The following is an 18538-nucleotide window of genomic DNA, read 5'->3' as shown; positions in this document are numbered from 1 at the left end:
ATTAATAATTATAGCAACAGAAGGCCCTCACAATGATGATACGACATTGTGTGTGTGTGTGTGTGTGTGTGTGTGTGTGTGTGTGTGTGTGTGTGTGTGTGTGTGCGATGAGATAGGCTTATTTTTCTCATTGGAATCAAACTACTTTGGCAACATCAACATGTGAAAAAGAGTGTGAACATTGACAGAACAGGTTTTTATTCTGAAATGAAAGCATGCACCTTTCATTTAAATTTGGTAGTTCCCTCCCTCAGAAATCCTACTCACGCTCAAGTTTCATTCCACACTGCTAGCACCCACACGATGAACGATCACCCGCGTCTCACGGAAATATGAACATGGTGTGTCTGTTACAGGTGAGTTTTTGCACACTCTGTCTATTCTGTCTCTAGGAAAGGAATAGCTAAGAGTGGGTTTTTTTCTTTTTTACTTCAGATAAGTTATTTGCAGGCTGTCCTAGTACATGCCTTTATGTTTCTTGCAGACTTTCTTTCTGACAGACCCACTTGTCAAACATGCTCGATAAGTTGTTTATTTTACATGAAGCAAGGTTGTGTAAGGGGTGTAATGGCTTTCAAACTGAAAACATTGACTGTAAAACCTTACCATGAATTAAGGACCACTTTAAAAAAAAAGTATGTGATGTTCAAATGTAGAACCATAATAAGCCCCAATCCTGTATGAATTAATAGGGTTGATAGAATAGACTGAATATAATTGTAATACTTTTGCTTTTTATATAATTATACAAAAACTGTAGATGGAAACAATTTGATTTTCCTTCTTGATGTTTATTTTATCTACATAAATTACTCATAAACTATAATTATGTGTATAATTTATGTTTACTGCAATAAGTGTTGAAAAACAAGGTGTACGGTACATTTAGCTGTAGTATATATTGGCTTTATTGAAGTACAGCAAAACAAACCTGTTGTATAATATCTGAAGTCGGTGAAGTTCTTGTAAAATCTTGTGATTTAGCCTTACATACTCATTTTTCTGTGCTGATAGTGTCTGTAGATTTTTTTATTTAATCACTCACAAAAGGGTAAGTGCTACAAAAATGTTCAAACACAATTTGTATAGCTGGCAACAAAAAATAAACGAATCTCATTTATTGATCTATCTACATGTATGAATTTGTGAATTTGAGAAGCTGTAGTTTGAACTAATTTGCATTTTCTAACACATCTACAGGTCTCAGTAAAACATATGAGCGAACAGGATTGTCTGTTATACTGTCATATTTTCTCCTACGGACTGTACCTTTAAGCCTTGAATAACTGTTAAACTTTCATATGGAAAGTGGGGTGTTGTTTACTTCAGACTGCTAAACACTTTCTCTGGTTCTCTTTTTAGAAAGTGCTTCTCGTGGCATCTGTCAGACAGGTCATATGCCACACTCTCTTGACTCTTTCGACTCTGGAGGAACAGCCAGAAGGAAGTAAGATAGGCACCCTAAGCATAGCCTACTCTCCTCCATACAAGCTGCTTGGGAGATCGTATTTGAGAGTTAATGAGGAAACCGGGGATGTGTACACAACAGAGCAGAGGATTGACCGGGAGACCTTGTGTCCATCCCAGGAGAGTGGGTACTGTACCACTTCAGTTGATGCCCTAGTGGGTCCTGAACAAGAACTGATGAAGATAACTATTATTGTGGAGGATATAAATGACAATGCTCCTTATTTTGAAAGAAATGAAATTCATTTAAGAATTCCAGAGGATGCAAGCGTCGGAACAAGAGTGCTGTTGGATGATAAGGCTCAGGACAAGGACTTAGGCAGCAACGCAGAAATCATTTATCATTTAGAAGGCTCTGAAGGATTCTTTAGTGTGGCACAGGACAGTTCTACCCTTGAGCTGATTGTTGAAAGAGAGCTGGACCGTGAAACTCAAAACGAGCACTGCATGGTTCTTGTTGCTGTGGACAGTGGCTCTGTGCCTCTGAGTACTATGGTGTCTTTCATTGTTACGGTGCTAGATGTAGACGATCAGTGCCCGCGGTTCAGCCCTGATAACCCTCGCACTGTATCAGTGCCAGGAGGAGCAACCCGGGGAACAACAGTGACCCAAGTTCAAGCCATAGACCCAGACCTGGGCAGCAACAGTCAGATCACTTACTCCTTCAGTCCCCAGATCTCACATCGAGCCAAGGAACTTTTCCACTTGGACAGACACACCGGCAGGATCAGTATAGATATGAATATGAGGTTAGACAGCTTGGAGGAACATGTGTTAAAAGTGGTTGTGAATAGCCCACCTTGCCCTGTTGAGCAAACTCAGGTAACTGTATATCTGCAGCCAGTATTGAGCCTGAAGCCAACTGTCGAGATCAAGTATGTAGCACAGTATAGAAACCAAACTATAATATTACGGGAGAATGAGCCACCAACTCTCTTGGCTCTTTTGAAGCTAAGAGACATCTCAAGTGTCCAAAAGGTTCTGTCCTTAGAGGAAGACAGCACCGCATTCACTTTGAAAGCGCAAGCAGGCAACTATCTACTTTCAACCTCAAAACCACTAGACTTTGAGCTGTGTAGCAAATATCTTGTTACTGTTGTTATAAGTGAAGCCCAAGGAAAACATGTGCATGCAAGGAAAGAGATAAATGTGGTAGTTGAAGATGTGAATGATAATACCCCACAGTTTGAGGAGACTTACTATCAGGTGGAGATAGAGGAAAACAATAAGCCTGGCATCTCTTTAGTGCAAGTCAGTGCAAGTGATGCAGATAGCCAGTTCTTTGGCAAAGTGTCATACAGGCTGATTCATAATACTCCTGCTATCTTTAATATTGATGAAGTGACAGGTGTAGTGTCTGTTTTAAAGCCTTTGGACAGAGAGCAACAGGGAGAATACATTCTCACAGTGCTGGCCAGGGACGATGGCTCTCCTCCATTAGAGGCCTTTTCATCTGTGTCCGTAAAGGTCCTAGATCAGAATGATAACCAGCCAACCTTTGTCACACCACATTTCATCTTCTTCATCTCTGAAGGTATTCCACGCTTAGCCCAGGTTGGAAAGATTGGAATTATAGATGCAGATGAGGGGGATAATGGAAAAGTGGTGGAAGTACAAGTACTAGACAAGCATGTTCCCTTCGCCATGGACCTGTCCCAGTCAGTACTTTGTTGTACAGGTGAGGTGGACCGGGAGAAACATGAACATTATGAACTGCTCCTGCTGGCTATAGATGGTGGCAGTCCTCGGCGCTCCTCCACTGCATCTGTAACTGTTTTTGTGGAGGATGTAAATGATAACCAGCCCCAGGTGCTCCTGCCAAGCAGCAACCTCTCCTGTTTGACCATATCCCCCAGCATCAGGGCTGGCAGCATCATCACCAAAATTTATGCTATTGACCATGACTCAGGCATGAATTCAGATATTACTTACCACATTATAGCTAGGGAGCCAATCAATCCCAGCCCATTTCAGATTGACCCACACTCAGGGAACATCACGCTGGTGCAGCAGCTTGTGGGCAGAAACTACGGTATGCATCACCTCTTAATCAGAGTCAGTGATGGAGGAAAGCCTGCACCTCTTCAGGCTACTGTATGGGTTAATGTGTTGGTCAGTGAGATATCTAAGCAGTGCCACCTGACCACTGTTCCATCATATTTTCCCCCAGCCTCAGAGGCCCCATTGCCACCAAAACCTTATAACTTGACAGAGCATTGTACAGAACTGCCTTGGCTCCTATTGCTCTGTGGTCTGGGCATGATGGTGTTCTCAGTATGTGTGTTTCTGGGCACTGTCATAATTTGCATGAGACAAAAGCAATTGATGCAAAAAAGAACTCATAAGAGAGATCACACAAAAGAACATGAAGTGAAGCATTTAAATTAAAAGACATGTTTTCCTTTATTGTTACAATTTTGTATTGTATTGTAAATAAAACATTGTTAAGACAATTTACTAATGATGCACAACATGTTTTCATGTTAATGCACTGTATTATATTTTTGCATGGTCCCTACTGGGAATGCATCTACCAGGAACTCTATCAACAAACCACAGCCTAGTTCACTGTGTCACTAAAATAAGAAAAACATGGTTTTCAAAAGTCAGTGAAAGTTTTCTCATAGCTTCTAACATGTAGCATCTTTTCAGATTTTAATCATTTGTTAATGACATGATAGATAACAGATACTATACATCAGAAACAACCAGTCCAGTTAATAATGATGTTATTATCATTACTGTGATCTGTGAAAGTTCATCTGTAAATACAATAAGAACACTGGTGTTTATTTTACAGCAAACAGGTGCATCAGGTGGGCTTAGAAATTTTTCGAGTCTCAAAAAATTCAGCGTTGTGTTATTTGACTGTGACAGACATCCCACATTCAGCTTTGTGGTCAGTGATGGGCTTCGGCTCCACTGCGACCCTGACCAGGATGAAGCAGCGACTGAAGATGAATGAATGAATGAATGAATGTTATTTCACCCAACCCAAAAAGATTTTGGAGCATTTTGTTCCTCAAATTGGTGGTGGTGTTAAAAAAAAATCACGTGATAATTATTAACACAAACAATAACCAGGATTAGCCAGTGATTGCAGAAGCAGTCTTCCATGGTGTAGGCGCCTGTGAGGACTGAATGCTCCCAGCTAAGAGACCAGTCACATAGTGAATTTGCTAATCCCCTAATGCCTTGATTAGAACTCTCTCAAATTCCCAAAAATAATTGATGGAAGTCTCAGGTATTTGCAGGTACAAAGGCTCTCATGTTTCACTCAAAAGAGGTGCTGCTTTGAAGAAGACTGGACGATTCATTGGCTGCTGAGAGATGGCACTTTATCTCAAGTCGCTGTGTTCCCTGTCATTTGATAACCTCCTTTCTCACCCCGTGCTCAAAGGCCATATAAATGTGACACATTAGGTATGCATACCTACAGACATGCTATAACCTTAAACTTTCATAAACTTCCTCTCTTCCAGGCTCACTAATGCCGCTTTTCCACTACAAACGCGGCTGAGCCGTGCCGTGCCGTGCCGAGTCGAGCTGAGTCGAGCTGAGCGGGGCTGTTGGAGTTGCATTTCGACTACAACCGCGCTGAACCGTGCTGGCTGGAAGTGGGTGGACACATTGGGTGGAGTTAGCGAAAGTGGGTGGACGTCACGTGATGTCGTTAAGCAGCGCAAACAGTGACATCAGTGACAGTGGCGGAACAAGTCAGAGCCGGGCCGGGGGCGGGGCAAATGACCGGGCACTTTATTAAAGCTTATCATAACATCGTTTTAGGCTACAAAATGTCCGCAACTGCGGTGTTTACCAATTTCAACACTACCGGGTGCAACTATGTTATTTAGTACATCAAGTCCTTCAAACGAACATGTAACTCAGAAACAAAAAACATTAGGATACTGTACATGGCTCATAATAAAACATCAATAGCCTATACTGCGCACATTATTTGAAGGGCATACGAATGAGCGCTCAGAGGTTGCAACGGTGACAGGAAGAGGCAGAAATAAAAGGAGGGCGGTGCAAACCTCACTGAATGCACTGTGTTTACCAATTTCAACACTACGGGGTGCAACTATGTTATTTTGTACATTAAGTCCTTCAAACGAACATGTAACTCAGAAACAAAAAAACATTCGGCGACATACTGTACATGGTTCATAATAAAACATCAATAGCCTACTGCGCGCATTATTTGAAGGGCATACGGCGAGCCTTGCGCTCCGCGAACTCGTCCACGATGCTCTGTATGTCACTGATTCACTGAGCTTTTAAGCGGTAGTCTCACGACCCGGATAGTAAACAATAAACATGGAGGACATGGAGTCGTTAGTGTTGCTGGTCTTGGTGCTGTGGCTTGTTGTCACCGACAACGCCAACAGATACTGGCAAGAGCGTATAGATGAGGCGAGGCGCATAAGGCTTCAGAAATTCTCGTAATTCGTAATTCTTCTTCTTCCGGGTTTGCGGTGTTTACAGATCCCAGCGCGCTTGCGGGGCGTGTGTGGGCATGTGAGGACACTCCTCCTCACCAATCAGTGCACAGGGGAGTGTCTGCTCACGCCCCCAACCTCAGTCAGCACGGTTTGGCTCGCTTCAGCCCCACTCCAAAACGGTGCGAGTTTTAGGGGCTAAGCAGGGCTGAAACGAGCTGAGTCGTGCTGGTTTTTGGTAGTCGAAACGCGAGCCGTGTCGGGCTGAAGTGAGCTGAAGCGAGCTGAAGTGAGCTGAAAAAGGGTAGTGGAAAAGGGCCATAAGTAGCAAACCAGTGGACGTAAGTTGATATTTTAGTCCCAACTGTGCATGTGAACTTGCCTGCAGTTCCTCATGACTGCATTCCTGGCACTGAAGGGGTAGTGTTGTGAAAGCAAGTTATATCAAATCAATATGCTGATTGCATCATTGCTTATCATACATTCAAGGGCATATAACAAAAAGTGTTACTAACATATCAAGAATACTTTTTGTTAAGCAGCATAACTATTTTGCTATGATCACTTAGTTTTATTTCTGATTTGATTCATAAACAAAATACAAGTACAGATTGGTAAATTAAATATAAGTTTTCAAATCCTTCCGTTATCTGTAACTGCTTATCCTGTGCAGGGTCACAGGCAAGCTGGAGTCTATCCCAGCTGACTATGGGCAAGAGGCGGGGTATATCCTGGACAAGTTGCCAAATCATCACAGGGCTGACACATAGAGACAAACAACAATTCACACTCACATTCACACCTACGGTCATTTTAGAGCTACCAATTAGCCTAACCTGCATGTCTTTGGACTGTGGGGAAAACCAGAGCACCCAGAGGAAACCCACACAGATACAGGGAGAACATGCAAACTCCACACAGAAAGGCCCCCATCGGCCACTGGACTCAAACCCAGAACCTTCTTGCTGTGAGGCGACAGTACTAACCACGACACCACCATGCCACCCCAATTTTTAAAATGTACAACATAATAAGAAAGACATTTATAATGATACACATGGATAATATGTTTGTGTCAGCCATAACTACAAGTTTTAAAAAAAAACATGCACACTGCGACAGGTAGACCAAGAGTGCATGGAATGTAATCACTGATGTCTATATCTTCATGCTTATCTCATGAAAAAAAAATATGTGAGAGTGCAAATTTGGCAAAGATATATGAATACTCCTGCAACTTTATTAAATATCCATCCATTATCTGTAGCTGCTTATCCTGTGCAGGGTCACAGGCAAGCTGGAACCTATCTCAACTGACTATGGACAAGAGGCCATGGACAAGTTGTCAGTTCATTGCAGGGCTGACACATAGAGAAAAACAAATTCAGTCAATTTAGAGCCTCCAGTTAGCCTAACCTGCATGTTTTTGGATTGTGGGGGAAACCAGAGCACCCAGAGGAAACCCATGCAGATACAGAACATGTAAACTTCACACAGTGAGGCCTCCATCAGCCACTGGGCTTGAACCCAGAACCTCCTTGGTGTGAGGTGACAGTGCTAACCACTACATGACTATTCCACCCCAGCTTAGATTCCATTTTCCAAAATGATCTCCCACACCTCTGCTCATGTCATGCCTGGATCCACTGCCAGCTGCTCCTGGAGCAACCACTCCTTTTCCCAATCCATATCCAACCTGGACCTTACAATACTCACTCTCACCTGACTTCTGCCACTCTCTCTCTCTCTCTCTCTCTCTCTCAGCTCAGTTCATAAAAGAGTTGAATAAATCAGTTGTCATTAATGTTATAAATCGTATTGTTGCCAAAGCAAATAGTGCATGCAGACTAAAAGTTAAAGAAAGAATACACATATACAGTGCCTTGCAAAAGTATTCAGCCCACTTGGTGTTTGTCCTGTTTTGTTGCATTACAAGCTGGAATTAAAATGGATTTTTGGGGGGTTAGCACCTTTTGATTTACACAGCATGCCTACCACTTTAAAGGTGCACATTGTTTTTTTTTTTTATTGTGACACAAACAGTAATTAAGATGAAAAAACAGAAATCTGGAGTGTGCATAGGTATTCACTCCCTTTCGTATGAAACCCCTAAATAAGAGCTGGTCCAACCAATTCACTTCCTAAGTCAAATAATTAGTTGACTAACATCCACCTGTGTGCAATCAAAGTGTCACATGATCTGTCACATGATGTCTGTATCAATCAACCTGTTCTGGAAGGACCCTGACTCTGCTACACTACTAAGCAAGCAACATGAAAACCAAGGAGCACTCCAAACAGGGGCGGCACGGTGGTGTAGTGGTTAGCGCTGTCGCCTCACAGCAAGAAGGTCCTGGGTTCGAGCCCCGGGGCTGGCGAGGGCCTTTCTGTGTGGAGTTTGCATGTTCTCCCCGTGTCCGCGTGGGTTTCCTCCGGGTGCTCCGGTTTCCCCCACAGTCCAAAGACATGCAGGTTAGGTTAACTGGTGACTCTAAATTGACCGTAGGTGTGAATGTGAGTGTGAATGGTTGTCTGTGTCTCTGTGTCAGCCCTGTGATGACCTGGCGACTTGTCCAGGGTGTACCCCGCCTTTCGCCCGTAGTCAGCTGGGATAGGCTCCAGCTTGCCTGCGACCCTGTAGAAGGATAAAGCGGCTAGAGATAATGAGATGAGATGAGACTCCAAACAGGTCAGAGACAAAGCTGTGGAGAAGTATAGATCAGGGTTGGGTCATAAAAAATGTCCCAAACTTTGAATATCCCAGGGAGCACCATTAAATCCAGGGATATTCAAATGTCCCGGGGCTCCCTCATGCCTGTGTTACCTTCTGACTCTCCTCTTTTAGTTATGCTGTCATAGTTAGTTTTGCCGAAGTCCCTGCTTGCACTCAGCGCAAAACGTATACTGTTCCTACTTATTCAGGTGACATTGGGCATACCTAACAACCTGTGTTTTCTCTCTCTCTCTGTCTCTCCCCTCATCTGTCCCTCTGAGTTACATGTCAATCCTGAGATCAAAGTGCTGACCTCTTCTGCTTCTCAGACCTGCCTGATGTCCTATGTCTGGTTGGAGTCTCATCACATCGCTCCTGTGGAGGACGGCCCCATATGGACAGTTGAAAGTCATACTTGGACAGGGATGGACTGGGACCAAAAAACAGCCCTGGACTTTCCCCCCAAATAGGCCCACTATACAATAGTATACTATACTATACTATACTATACTATACTATACTATACTATACTATACTATACTATACTATACTATAGTGCTATAGTAAAGTGCTATAGTGGTATATTGTCTGTCATAACAGAACCCACACAGATGAACTATTTATGATTGTTTATTCAAGAACTCAAGAACACCTAATATTCAAGAATGACTAAACATCACTTGCATCTCCTAAATAAAAATGAACATAGACATTGTCTTTTATACTGCTATTTTACAGTCACTTCTATGTTTGCATTTTAAAGAGAAAAAATCTGTATCACTGATATTTGTAACTGACTTTGCCAACAATAATTACACTGAGCAGTCATTCTGAATGTTGACTATTAAAGGTTGGTACAATTAGTGCTGAGGGAGAAGAAGTTTCCTCAGAAGGTCACGGTTTTCTGCCACTCTGTCAATGATACAGTCACTATCCAGGGACATGAGGATGTCTTTTTCAGTAGCCATTAACATGAAGGCCTCAAGGTATTATTTGGAATGACAGCCTTTAAACCTGTACTTATACCTCAAAATTCTATTTTTAAAAAACAGCCAAAACTTTGGATAAACATAGCGTTTGATACCTAGGCTACAGACAAGAAGAAAAAAACAGATTTGGAGGTTCTTCCTAAATCCCAATTACATTTTTAGCCTTTAAGGTCTATTCTGTGTAAGAATTAGCCTGCTTGACACATTTTATAGTTTTAATATTATGCTGATTTTTTGGTAGGTAAGCCTGACAAACAGATCTAAAATTAGGCTATTAACAAATTGCATAATGCAATGCTGCTGTGATTAGTTATGATACCATTCAACCAATCATCCTTCAAACAACATTTGTAGCCTATTCCACAGACATTCCACCACGCACCACGAAAGAGAAAACAAAGATAAATAGTGCCAAAATGGAAAACACTTCTCCCCCTCAAACTTTTGGTTAATGATAGGCTAGAGCTTTGGTTCTCTTGAACATAAAGAGCCTAATCTGCATGAATTATGCAGAGGTGAACATATGAAATCGCGGCCATTTGTGCTTGCCTATTTATAATTGGCTTGCTTGGTAGTTACGTGTTTGTTTTGACAGCAATAAACCACATATTTCTCATCATCGCACCGCAAATCCAGCCAATAGAAAATTGGCCTACTACGAGAGGGGTCTATGAGTGGCCTTTACGTAACCTGTTTTATGCTATGGTTTTATGTCATTGTCACTTACCGGTACCTACTCCTCCGGTGAAATTCCCTCAGCTGCCTGCCCATCATCATGACTATCATCATCAGCATGTGGTTGGTCAGGTTGGATGTCCACCTGGTTCTCAGTCTCGCTCGGTGATAACGTGACATGAACGTTACTACTGCTGCTTGCAGTTGCACTGCTGCCAAAAAGCTCTGTGAGCTTTCTACATTTTGAAGCATCTTCTTCAAGTGACTTAACTTTCTTTTGTTTTAACTTTTCCCATCCACCTTTCTCCTTATGTTTTCTGCTTGCCATCTTTCTGTTGACAGACACTAATGTTACTCTTCTTTGTTGGCTTTTAGGCCTATGGAATAATGATTGACGGATAAATTATCATCTTAGCGCCACCTGTTGTTAGTTGATAGACTGAAAATTTTGGTTATTGAACAGGGCCGACGGCCGTAGACCGGACAGCCGTTCTGGACTTTTCCAGAACGCACAGATTGCCAGTCCACCCCTGCACTTGGAGGATGCTCTGGACACTTACAGTAATGCTTTTATGGCTGAGGACTACAGTTGACTTGCTAACTTTAGGACTGCAGTTGTCATGAACAGTTTTGCACTCAAGTTTCCATCAATGAAGAGTTATAACATCAACGAAACTGACTTCATGTTAAAACTGTTATTGTTATAGTCATATTGTCTGTTGTTGCCCAAATGAGGATGAGTTCCCTTTTGAGTCTGGTTCCTCTCGAGGTTTCTTCCTCATGTTGTCTGAAGAAGTTTTTCCTTGCCACCATCGCTACAGCCTTGCTCAGTGGGGATAGATTTGGGATAAAATTAGCTCATGTTTTAAGTCATTCAAATTCTGTAAAGCTGCTTTGCGACAATGTTTATTGTTAAAAGCACCATACAAATAAACTTGACTTGACTTAACTTCAATCCATTATAGCAAAATGGAAAGGATATGGCACCACTACAAACCTGACAAGAGAAGGGCACCCACCAAAACTCACAGACCGGGCAAGGAGGGCATTAATCAGAGATGCAACAAAGACACCAACAATAATGCTGAGGGAGCTGCAAAGATCCACAGTGGAGGTGGGAGTATCTGTCCACAGGATGACTTTAAGCCATACACTCCACAGAGTGGGGCTTTATGAAAGAGTGGCCAGAAAAAAAGTCATTGCTTAAAAAAACACATTTTGAGTTTGCCCAACAGCATGTGGCAGACTCCCCAAACACATGGAAGAAGATTCTCTGGTCAAATGAGAAAAAAATTGAACTTTTTGGCCATCATGGGAAATGCCATGTGTGGTGCAAACCCAACACCCTGAGAACACCATCCCTACAATGAAGCATGGTGGTGGCAGCATCATGTTGTGGGGATGTTTTTCAACTGCATGGACAGGAAAGCTGGTCAGGACTGAAGGAAAGATGGATGGCACTAAATACAGGGCAATTCTGGAGGAAAACCTGTTTGAGTCAGCCAGAGGTTTGAGACTAGGATGAAGGTTCATGGTCTAGCAGGACAATGACCCTAAACATACTGCTAAAGCTACACTAGAGTGGTTTAAAGGGAAACATTTAAATGTCTTGGAATGGCCTAATCAAAGCCCAGAACTTAATCCAATTGAGAATCTGTGGCATAACTTGAAGATTGCTGTACACCAATGCAACCCATCTAACTTGAAGGAGTTGGAGCAGTTTTGCCTTGAGGAATGGACAAAAATCCCAGTGGCTACATGTGCTAAGCTAATAGAGACATACCCCAAGAGACTTGCAACTGTAATTGTAGCAAAAGATGGCTCTATAAAGTATTTACTTTTTTTTGGGGGGGATACTTATGCACACTCCAGATTTCTGTTTTTTCATCTTATTGTTTGTGTCACAATAAAAAAAAAAACAATGTGCACTTTTAAAGTGGTAGGCATGTTGTGTAAATCAAATGGTGCTAACCTCCAGAAATCCATTTTAATTCCAGCTTGTAATGTGACAAAACAGGACAAACACCAAGGGGGATGAATACTTTTGCAAGGCACTGTATCTACATGTATACATAAACATAAATATAATAAACAAAAACAAAACAAGCAAAGGCGGCACAGTGGTGTAGTGGTTAGCGCTGTCACCTCACAGCAAGAAGGTCCGGGTTCGAGCCCCGTGGCCGACGAGGGCCTTTCTGTGCGGAGTTTGCATGTTGTCCATGTGGGTTTCCTCCGGGTGCTCCGGTTTCCCCCACAGTCCAAAGACATGCAGGTTAGGTTAACTGGTGACTCTAAATTGACCGTAGGTGTGAATGGTTGTCTGTGTCTATGTGTCAGCCCTGTGATGACCTGGCGACTTGTCCAGGGTGTACCCCGCCTTTTGCCCGTAGTCAGCTGGGATAGGCTCCAGCTTGCCTGCGACCCTGTAGAAGGATAAAGTGGCTAGAGATAATGAGATGAGAAAACAAGCAAATGATAAAAAACTGACAAGTAACTATCTGAAAATATTGTGCATGGTGCATATTTAGTGTGCGTCTCATTGTTCCTCAGGCTGATATTCTGACACGTACTTTGCGGTGAAGGCTGCAGTGTGTCCTTTTCCAAACATGATTTTTTTTCTCCTCCTCTTGATTTCTCTCTCACTGCAAGGTTTTTGCCATATATTCTGTGTGCTACTCATAGAGTTATTTTCAATTTGTTTTGTTTTTTTAACCTTTTATGCTCTTCTGTGTTTATGAGTCTGTTTTTTTTCTATATTGCACTATTTTCCTGATATGCATCCACTTTAAGAATGGCTGAAGAAGTTATATGATTTTATAGACAAGGATGTACTGACTCCTGGCGATTTAAATAGACTAAATTTCACTTTCAGTAGAGGATACTACTGAAGGTCCTTTCTTAATCTATGTCTGTGAAAATCTGAGCCCTCAAGCAAAGTGCCTCGGTGTCTACTTTTATGATACAGCCCCTGACAAGTGACAAATTAAAGGGAAAACCAAATGCCTTAAAAGTTGTCAGGCCACCACAAGCCAGCAGAACAGCTTCAGTGTGCCTTGGCATAAATTCTCTGGAACTTTGCTGGAGGCATTTTTCAAAAATATGTTGTTCCATTAGTTGGCATTTTGATGATAATGGTGGAGAGGGCTAACATTTTAGTCTAAAATCTCTCACAGGTGTTGAACTGGCTTGAGATTTTGTGACTGTGACGCGCCATAGGATATGATTGCCATCATTTTCATCATCATCATACCATTCATTGAGCCTTTGCGCCCTATGGATATGGGTGGCATCATCCTCGAAGCAACCACTCCCATAGGATAATGGTGATCAGAATAACTTAGTATTGATTGGCAGTGGTCTCTTCCTATAAGATAGGAGTTCCCAATTGAACTCCGATTGAAAACTTTTTTTTTTTTTTGCAACTCCAAGCCTTTACCACCATTTTTTACATTACATTACAGGCATTTAGCAGACGCTCTTATCCAGAGTGATGTACAACATACCCAGAGCAGCCTGAGGAGCAGTTGGGGGTTAGGTGCCTTGCTCAAGGGCACTTGAGCTAATGCTGCTGGTCTAGGGAATCAAACCAGCAACCTTTTGGTCCCAAAGCTACTTCTCTAACCTTGGCTTCTGGAATTTTTAAAAATTCCAGATTTATAATTTAAGACTGCTGTAACAATTGAATGTTTTATTATGACATTAGCATATGTGTAACATAATGGGGCTTTTCCACTACCAACGCAGCTGAGTTGGGCTGAGCTGTGCGGTGCTGAGTTGGGCTGAGTCGAGCTGAGTGGGGCTGTTGGGGTTGCATTTCGACTACAACCGCGCTGAACCGTGCTGGCTGAAAGTGGGTGGACACATTGGGTGGAGTTAGCGAAAGTGGGTGGACGTCACGTGATGTCGTTAGGCGGCGCAAACAGTGACATCAGTGACCTTTTAAGCGGTAGTCTCACGACCCGGATAGTAAACAATAAACATGGAGGACATGGAGTCGTTAGTGTTGCTGGTCTTGGTGCTGTGGCTTGTTGTCACCGACAACGCCAGCAGATACTGGCAAGAGCGTATAGATGAGGCGAGGCGCATAATTTGTTGTAATTCTTCTTCTTCCGGGTTTACAGATGGTGGTTCCCAGCGTGCTCGCGGGGCGTGTGTGGGCATGTGAGGACACTCCTCCTCACCAATCAGTGCACAGGGGAGTGTCTCCTCACGCCCCTAGCCCCACTCGGCTCGGTTTGGCTCACTTCAGCCCCACTCCAAAACCGTGCAAGTTTTGGGTGCTGAGTAAGGCTGAAGTGAGCTCAGTCGTGCTGCTCTGAGGTAGTCGAAACACAAGCCGTGTTAGGCTGAAGTGAGCTGAAGTGAGCTGAAAAAGGGTAGTGGAAAAGGCCCATAAGTGACTAGGGTGGCCAGACGTCCGGCTTTAGGCCGGACCGTCCGGCTTTTCAATGTCTTGTCCGGCGTCCGGCGCAGCATCAAGCCGGACGCACATTTGTCCTCCTTTTAGAGACGATGAGCGGAATTATATAATATCAACTTGCCAGACTGGAAGAGCAGAGTTCTAGAATAACGTTTTGTAGGGAAACTGCAGATCTGTGCTGCACACTAGTAATCTACAATAAAAAGAGTCTATGGCTCGATGTTTTTTGGCATGCAATGCGAACTCCGCACCGCAAGGCGTTGCGTTCTAGAACGCGTTGCACTCTATCCTTTGATGATCTTCCTGGCGCGTGCCTAGTGCCCTGCGCCCCTGGCCCTGGCTGGGACTTGGAAACACGAGTCTGTCCGGTAGACCAGCTGCTCACAACTTAACTTGTTAGGATATGGATGACAGTGCAAATGCACATCTACTATATCTACCTTAAGTTTAATTTCAGTGGTTTGTTACTCCACAATGTTTTTAATAAATACAAATGGTGTTCTAGCCAATTAAGAACTAATACATGAATTATAATAAATACTATGAATGCTTTAAAACGTTTTATAATGTTGCTGGTTATGTTGCCTATTTGTTCTTTGAGAATCTACAAATGTTGTGCTTTTTGGTACTCAGCACCTTAAGTTTAATTTCAGTGGTTTGTTAACTCCACAATGTTTTTAATAAATATAAATACTGTGTTCTAGCCAATTAAGAGCTAATACATGAATTATAATTGTTACGACCACTAAGCTCAAGTGACCATAACATAAAAGGGAGTCCACACAGTTGTTCCAATTTTAGCAATATTTTAATTAAATAATAACAAAAATAAGAAAAAATAAGAAAGAACAAAGGAAAACATGCGCTGGACAGGCCTTCTCCCAGTGAAGGCCTGAACAGCACACAGCCAAACAACCAAACCAAAATGCCAGCAAAGCACGCCCCCCAACCTGACAGCCATAGGCTGTATTTGAACTGTTCCGCCTGTTTGGCCAAAGTGACAAGATACCAAACAGCTCCTCCTAAAGGTTGGGAGGGGGAGAGAGAACAAGTTCAAGATTAATATATCAAAAAGGTGGAGTAAGCACTCTCAGCATGACCAAGCTGGGCGTGACATCACTCCCCCCCAAAAGACAGAGACCCATCTCTGGGACTCTGTTCACTCTAACAAATCTATTATCCATAACCAAAATCCCCAAAAAACCCAGTACACCCAATACCTTTTTTTTTTTTTTTTATAGATACCCCACCTACACCACAACAAATCACCTCCCTCCACCCAAATTCCCTGCCCCAAACTGCGTTCCATCCAGCAAATCCCGGCGCCTGGATAGCAAGAGAGGAAACACAAGTTACGACACAGAATCAGAGGCCAGAGAAGAGACAAAACATCCCACTAATAGTCATCAGGAGCCCGAGACAATGCATCGGCCATAATATTTTCAGACCCCTTAATGTGCCTAATAGATAAATTGTAGGGCTGCAGAAAAAGAGCCCAACGCATTAAACGCTGGTTAGTGTTCTGCAGAGACGAAAGAAAAGTCAAAGGGTTGTGGTCGGAAAAGACCACCACAGGGTGCACCCCACCACCAACGTAAACATCAAAATGTTGGAGTGCCCAAATAAGGGCCAGGGCCTCCTTCTCAATAATAGAATAGTTAAATTGGTGACAATTAAATTTCCGGGAGAAAAAACAAACTGGTCGGTCTATACCATCCTCATCCTTTTGGAGGAGAACAGCTCCTGCACCTACCTGACTAGCGTCTACCTGCAGCTGGAACGGTTCCTCCAGCTTAGGAGCAGACAGGACAGGTGCAGTGGTCAAAAGAGCCTTAGCATTTTCAAATGCTTTCTCACACTCAGGAGTCCAAAGAAATTTAGCTGAACTCTTTAACAAATTCGTCAGAGGGGCGACAACAGATGAAAAATTGCGGCAAAAGTTTCTATAGTACCCAATCATACCCAAAAAACCGCATTAATTCCTTTTTAGTCACAGGACGTGGAAAATTATCAATGGCCAGGACTTTAGCTCTTATAGGCCGCACTTCACCCTGACCAACTACTCTGCCAAGATAGACTACTGTAGCCTGAGCAAACTCACACTTTGCTAAGTTTACAGTAAGATTGGCAGCAGCAAACCTTTCAAACAATAAACGAACACGTGCAAGATGATCTTCCCACGTGTCCGAATAACAAACCACATCATCAAGATAAACAGCGCACCCCTCCAGTCCCGCAACGACTCGATTCATGAGCCATTGGAAAGTGGAGGGGGCGTTGCGCAAACCAAATGGCATACGCGTGTAGGAAAATAATCCGTTGGGTGTAACAAAGGCAGAAATCTCCTGTGCCCTAGAAGTCAGAGGTACCTGATAGTAACCTTTAAGCAAATCAAATTTGCTAACAAACCGAGCTGCACCAACCTGATCAATACAATCCTCTATGCGAGGCAATGGATACGAGTCTGGTTTTGTAACCATGTTCACCTTGCGGTAATCTGTACAAAACCTGTATGTGTGGTCAGGTTTTTTGACTAACAAACACGGTGAAGACCAACTTGAACATGATGGTACAGCAAGACCATTATCAATAAGATACTGGACACTATCATCCAAGCTCCTGCGCTTTTCAGAACTAACACGGTAAAACCTCTGACGGACAGGCTCTGCATCACCAACTTCTATGTCATGCTCAATCCATGACGTACAGGTTGGAATGTCTGAAAACAAACATAAAAACTCCAAAATTAAACTTTTTAACTGTTCTCTCTGCTGCAAGTCCATCTGACTCAGAAGTCCATCTAACTTGGCCAACATCTCGGAATTATTCAAATGAGCATGTAACATGGCATCATCAGGGCCCCTCATCTCTTCCCCCACCACAGGAGAATTAGGCAATGTAGATGCCAACAAACCAAGAGACACCTCAGGTTTAGCATCAGAATGTACTGATGTATAGTATGGCTTCAGTAAATTCACGTGGCATAATTGTGTTGCACGCCTACGATCTGGCGTAGCAACCACATAATTCGTGTCAGACACCTGACGAACAACACTATAAGGCCCCGAAAACTTTGCAGCAAAAGGAGAACCAGGAACAGGCAACAATGCCAAAACCTGATTTCCCGTGCTGAAAGTACGAGCTTCAGTCTTACGGTCATAATTTTTCTTCATTTTTAACTGAGCCTCAGTTAAATTCTCGTTTGCCATCTTACAAGCCAGAAGTAGCCTGCGTCGGAAACCATACACATAATCAGACAAAGTTTGTGGTGGTTCAGATGAATCTAATTCACTGGACAAGACTGACAAAGGAGTGCGAACTTTATGACCAAAACACTAGTTCATTTGGACTAAACCCAGTGCTTTCCTGCACAACCGCTCTAGCTGCCAAAAGTAACCATGGCAGACCATCTTCCCACTCCCGTCCCATCTCTATACAATACGCACGCAACAGAGACTTAAAGGTGGCATGGAAACGTTCCAAGGCCCCTTGACTCTGTGCGTGATAAGCACTACTAAAGTTATGTTGTATCTGGAGCTCTTTTAAAGCAGCAGCAAATGTCTTTGATGTAAAATTTGAACCTCGATCACTCTGAATGATCTTAGGGAGGCCAAATGTTGAAATAAACTGAGACAGGCACTTTATAACAGACCTTGTAGTAATTGTCCTCAAAGCATATACAGTAGGGTAGCGAGTAGCCTGACACATAGTAGTAAACGGATAAATACATCCAGTCTTAGACTTGGGCAAAGGTCCTACACAGTCAATAATCAAATATTCAAACGGATTACCAACGGATGGAATAGATTTCAGAGGTGCAGGTTTAATGACA

At 42.9% G+C, this 18538-nt stretch overlaps 1 protein-coding gene across 1 annotated transcript; it reads left to right on the top strand.

The window, feature by feature from the left end:
* Positions 1-332: 332 nt before the first annotated feature.
* On the top strand, positions 333-3855 carry pcdh20 (protocadherin 20). Its single transcript, XM_060926874.1, has 2 exons — positions 333-356; positions 1363-3855. The coding sequence occupies exons 1-2, from the start codon at positions 333-335 to the stop codon at positions 3853-3855; spliced, it is 2517 nt and encodes an 838-aa protein (XP_060782857.1).
* The last annotated feature ends 14683 nt before the right edge of the window (positions 3856-18538 follow it).

Source organism: Neoarius graeffei, chromosome 8 (genome assembly GCF_027579695.1).
Source record: "Neoarius graeffei isolate fNeoGra1 chromosome 8, fNeoGra1.pri, whole genome shotgun sequence".
NCBI lineage: Eukaryota > Metazoa > Chordata > Actinopteri > Siluriformes > Ariidae > Neoarius > Neoarius graeffei.
Note: the sequence above shows the minus strand (reverse complement) of the source record. Positions and strands in the feature narration are given on the sequence as shown.

Bases quoted from the DNA above. Each gene is read 5' to 3' on its own strand.
- pcdh20 (XM_060926874.1), top strand. From the start codon at position 333: ATGAACATGGTGTGTCTGTTACAG. The intron at 357-1,362 runs GTGAGTTTTTGC...TTCTCTTTTTAG, and splicing joins ACATGGTGTGTCTGTTACAG to AAAGTGCTTCTCGTGGCATC.